The sequence below is a fragment of the Octopus bimaculoides genome, chromosome 17, assembly GCF_001194135.2.
Source record: "Octopus bimaculoides isolate UCB-OBI-ISO-001 chromosome 17, ASM119413v2, whole genome shotgun sequence".
In the NCBI taxonomy this organism is placed as follows: domain Eukaryota; kingdom Metazoa; phylum Mollusca; class Cephalopoda; order Octopoda; family Octopodidae; genus Octopus; species Octopus bimaculoides.
Window position 1 is genome coordinate 45,967,200 of NC_068997.1, and position 4,112 is coordinate 45,971,311.

Consider the following 4,112-nt stretch of genomic DNA (forward strand, 5'->3'; position numbering starts at 1 on the left):
ATATATATATATATATATATATATATATACACACACAAAAAGATTTCTTTCAGTTTCTATCTACCAAATCCACTCACAAGACTTTGGTTAGGCTGGGGCTTATAGTAGAAGACATATGCCCAAGTTATCACAAGGCATTTTGGTCGATACCAAACAATTCTGCCAGCTCATCAGCTTATAGTAAACAATAATTGTAACAATATATCTGGGATACAAACATTTGATCTTTTGCACTGGTTATCCTGATCAGTACCCCACCAAGCTCTGGCCAACACCCCCACCAAACTCTGGCCAAGACTCCACCAAGATTTCAACCAAACTGTAACAATTAAAAACCAACAAACCTAAGGATTCAGCAGTGCCATCTTTCTTTGGTAGCTGTACAACAAAAGAGAAAGTAGAGGTCAGTTCAGAGGTGAGGAGTAAAATGTTCAGATCAGTGGAACAATATAAGACAGCGGATAAAATGAAGCCGTTGTCTTCCCAGATGGGCAGAGAAGTGTTTAAATAGGGTGAAGCCTTTAATAGGAATTAGGGGTGTTTATATACAGACCTTGCAACATGTATGTATATAGTCTGTTTATAGAAACATCAAAACTGAGGTGTTTTTGTAAGTTTAATAGTTTGAACAAGAATAATGTCATTAACCCTTTAGTGTTTAAACCGGCTGTATCCGGCCCAGATATTCTACCCATTTTATGCTCAAACTGGCCAGAACCAGCATCTCACACCTACCCTGCAATGTCATTCTAAAAATAATTACATCTTTCCTATCTTGAAGCTACAAAATAATATCAGATAATTTTTTTTTAATGTGAATAAATAAGGATTACTTTTGACAAATTAATCTATCATACAAGCAATGCCATTCATTTCCAATATTCCACAAAAACATGTCTGGTCATGGAGAAATATTACCTTGCTTGAAAACAAACGAGGGTTGGCAATAGACAGGAGAAAGGGCAACCCATACAAGCATGGAAAAGTAGGCATTAAAACAACAATGACAATAATTCCTCTTTCATCTACCTATATGGGTGATGGCCATGCTTTCAATAATCAATGGCTACAAAGTAATTTTTATTTTTTATTTTTACTAATATACAGGAGTGGCTGTGTGATAAGTAGCTTGCTTACCAACCACATGGTTCCAGGTTCAGTCCCACTGTGTGGCACCTTGGGCAAGTGTCTTCTACTATAGTCTCGGGCCGACTAAAGCCTTGTGAGTGGATTTGGTAGACGGAAAACTGAAAGAAGCCCATCGTATATATGTATATATATCTGCCAAATCAGACTGGAGCCTGGTGTTGCCATCCGGTTTCACCAGTCCTCAGTCAAATCGTCCAACCCATGCTAGCATGGAAAGCGGACGTTAAACGATGATGATGATGATGATGATGATATATATATATATGTGTGTGTGTGTTTGTGTGTCTGTGTTTGTCCCCCCAACATCGCTTGACAACCGATGCTGGTGTGTTTACGTCCCCGTAACTTAGCGGTTCAGCAAAAAGAGACCGATAGAATAAGTACTAGGCTTACAAAGAATAAGTCCTGGGGTCGATTTTGCTCGACTAAAAGGCGATGCTCCAGCATGGCCGCAGACAAATGAACTTACTTAGCTCCCTCTTCCATTACTAGCTTGCTCAAACACTCTGAGCCCTTTCCTGATGAGACTTTACCAAATAGATATCTCAACAGCAAGGCTCTTCCGTGACCCTAGATTAATGAACTCTTTTAAGGAGGTCTTGAGAGTGTCCTTGTAGGGTTTGCATCGTCCTCCAACTGAACCCCTTCCACCTTGCTGTTGTGGTAAAGTGACCCCAACAAGCACAACTGGGCTCTGTGTTGGAGCATGTGGATACTGGGTAACATAGTACAATTGAGGGCCTGTGCATAGGACCGTGTTTTGCCAACAAATACATACATACTTCCATGTATACATACACACATCAATAAGGGTGCTTCTACATGGTTACTCAACCTGCTAGAAATAGCAACCAACTCTCTCTCAAATCTCATTATACTATGTTAAAAAAAAGCTGGAATAGTCATGGTTAGAATGCGTTTTGACTGTAAGGTACTCAATCTTTCTCCTTATCTACAAGAATTTATTCCAATCTATAAAAGCCTACAACATAGCGTCCCCTTCCGAAAATGGGCAACATACCTCTTACCCTATGAACTATCATCCTATTGCTCTCCCAACAAACAGTCCACAAACAACAACCTCTTTCATTATCTCGAGTTTCTTTCCCTTTTCAGTGGCCACCACAATGGTTTCTATGGAAGCAAAGACTTTCTCACCTCCAAACACCAGTGATCTCTTACTCTTGAAAACTTCGGTGAGTGATGCTACCATTATCTTTAACATCAGTAAAGGCTTCCTTTTCACCGTGTCTGGCACAAGAAACTCCTAGCCAATGGGATTCATCAATCCATTGTCTGCCAGTGGGATCCATCAATCTCTCATCTACAGGGTTAAGAAGTTCCCAACCAGCTCACTCCAAAGCAACATTCACAATCAGGGCTCACATTCCAACCAACCAGCTATCAATTCTTGTGTACAGTAATCCCTCGACTATTCCAGGATTATTTTTTATTGAACAAAGAGGGATGATTGGCAAAGCCGACCTCAGCAGGATTTGAACCAAGAGTGTAAAGAGCTAAAACAAGCACTGCACAGTATTTTTTTTAACGCCAATACTCAAATAATTCTGCCAACTAACTGTTCTTAGAATAATTGTCATTTATAAATAATAGGCACAAAGCCAGCAATTTTTGAAGTGAAGGGGACCAGTTGATTATATCAACCCCAGTACTTGACTGGTACTTTAATTTATCAATTCTGGATGGATGAAAGGCATAAATCAAACTTAGCCGGATTTGGAACTCAGAACACGAAGTGAGGTGACTAAATATTGCAGAGTATTTTATCCAACATTCTACCAACTAACCACCTTTCAGAATAATGATAATAATTTCTTTCAAATTTTAGCACAAGGCTTGCAATTTTGAAGGGAGTGAGTGAGTCAGTTACATCAATCCAAGCACTTCACTGGTACTTTATTTCATCAACCCAAAAATATTAAAGGCAAAGTTGATTTTGGCGGGAATTTAAACTCAAAATGTAAAGAGTCAGAAATAATAATAATAATCCTTTCTAATATGGACATAAAGCCTGAAATTTGAGGGGAGGGGATAGGTCGATCATATCGACTCCAGTACTTGACTGGTACTTAATTTATCAACCCTGAAAGGATGAAAGGCAAAGTCGACGTTGGCAGAATTTGAACTCAGAACGTAGTGGCAGACGAAATACTGCTAAGCATTTTGTCCAGTGAACTAACAATTCTGCCAGCCTGCCACCTTAAATGATATTAATAATAATAATAATAATAATAATAATATATTCTCAGACATGACAGTGTTGGGACTTATATACACTGGAAGCTATAACAACACTATGAAATGACAACAGAAAAAAAACGATGGTATAGGCACACCCTAGAAAAGGTCACAGAAAATGAGAAAGTAACCATACTCTGGGATATGCCAATACACACGGATAGTGAAATCAAGGCTAATAGACTGGATATAGTTGTCAGAAATCACCAAGAAAAAAAGATGCCTTCTAATCGATGTATCAATACCAACAGATGATGTTTCTCTAAAAGAAACGGAGACACTTCCAAAATACAAAGATCTGGAAATAGAGGTAACTCGAATGTGGAGCCTAAAATCAGAAACAATTCCTATTGTAGTAGGTACATATAGTAGAAAGGATTATTTTATCAATGCTAAAAGGATTAAAGGTAAAGTCAACCTCAGTGGAATTTGAACTCAGAACACAAAAACAGACGAAATGCCACAAAGCATTTTGCCCAATGTGCCTGCTGCCTTTTTTTAAAAATTTTTTTGCAATAATAATGATAATAATAACCTTTCTACTATAGGTACAAGGCCTGAAATTTCAGGAGACAGGACTAGTTGATCACACTGACCCCAGTGCTCAACTGGTACTTATTTTATCGACCTTGAAAGGATGAAGGGCAGAGTTGACCCTGGCAGAATTTGAACTCAGCACGTAAAGACAGACAAAATACCGCTAA

General features: G+C 38.6%; 1 protein-coding gene across 1 annotated transcript in view; it reads right to left on the bottom strand.

Moving 5' to 3' along the window:
- The window catches only part of LOC106879420 (SAFB-like transcription modulator), a 28,847-nt gene that overhangs the window by 13,133 nt on the left and 11,602 nt on the right, over nucleotides 1-4,112 (bottom strand). The window contains exon 4 of the mRNA XM_014928975.2: nucleotides 345-378. Coding sequence (XP_014784461.2) covers nucleotides 345-378 — 34 coding nt within the window. The remainder of the gene's footprint in view (nucleotides 1-344; nucleotides 379-4,112) is intronic.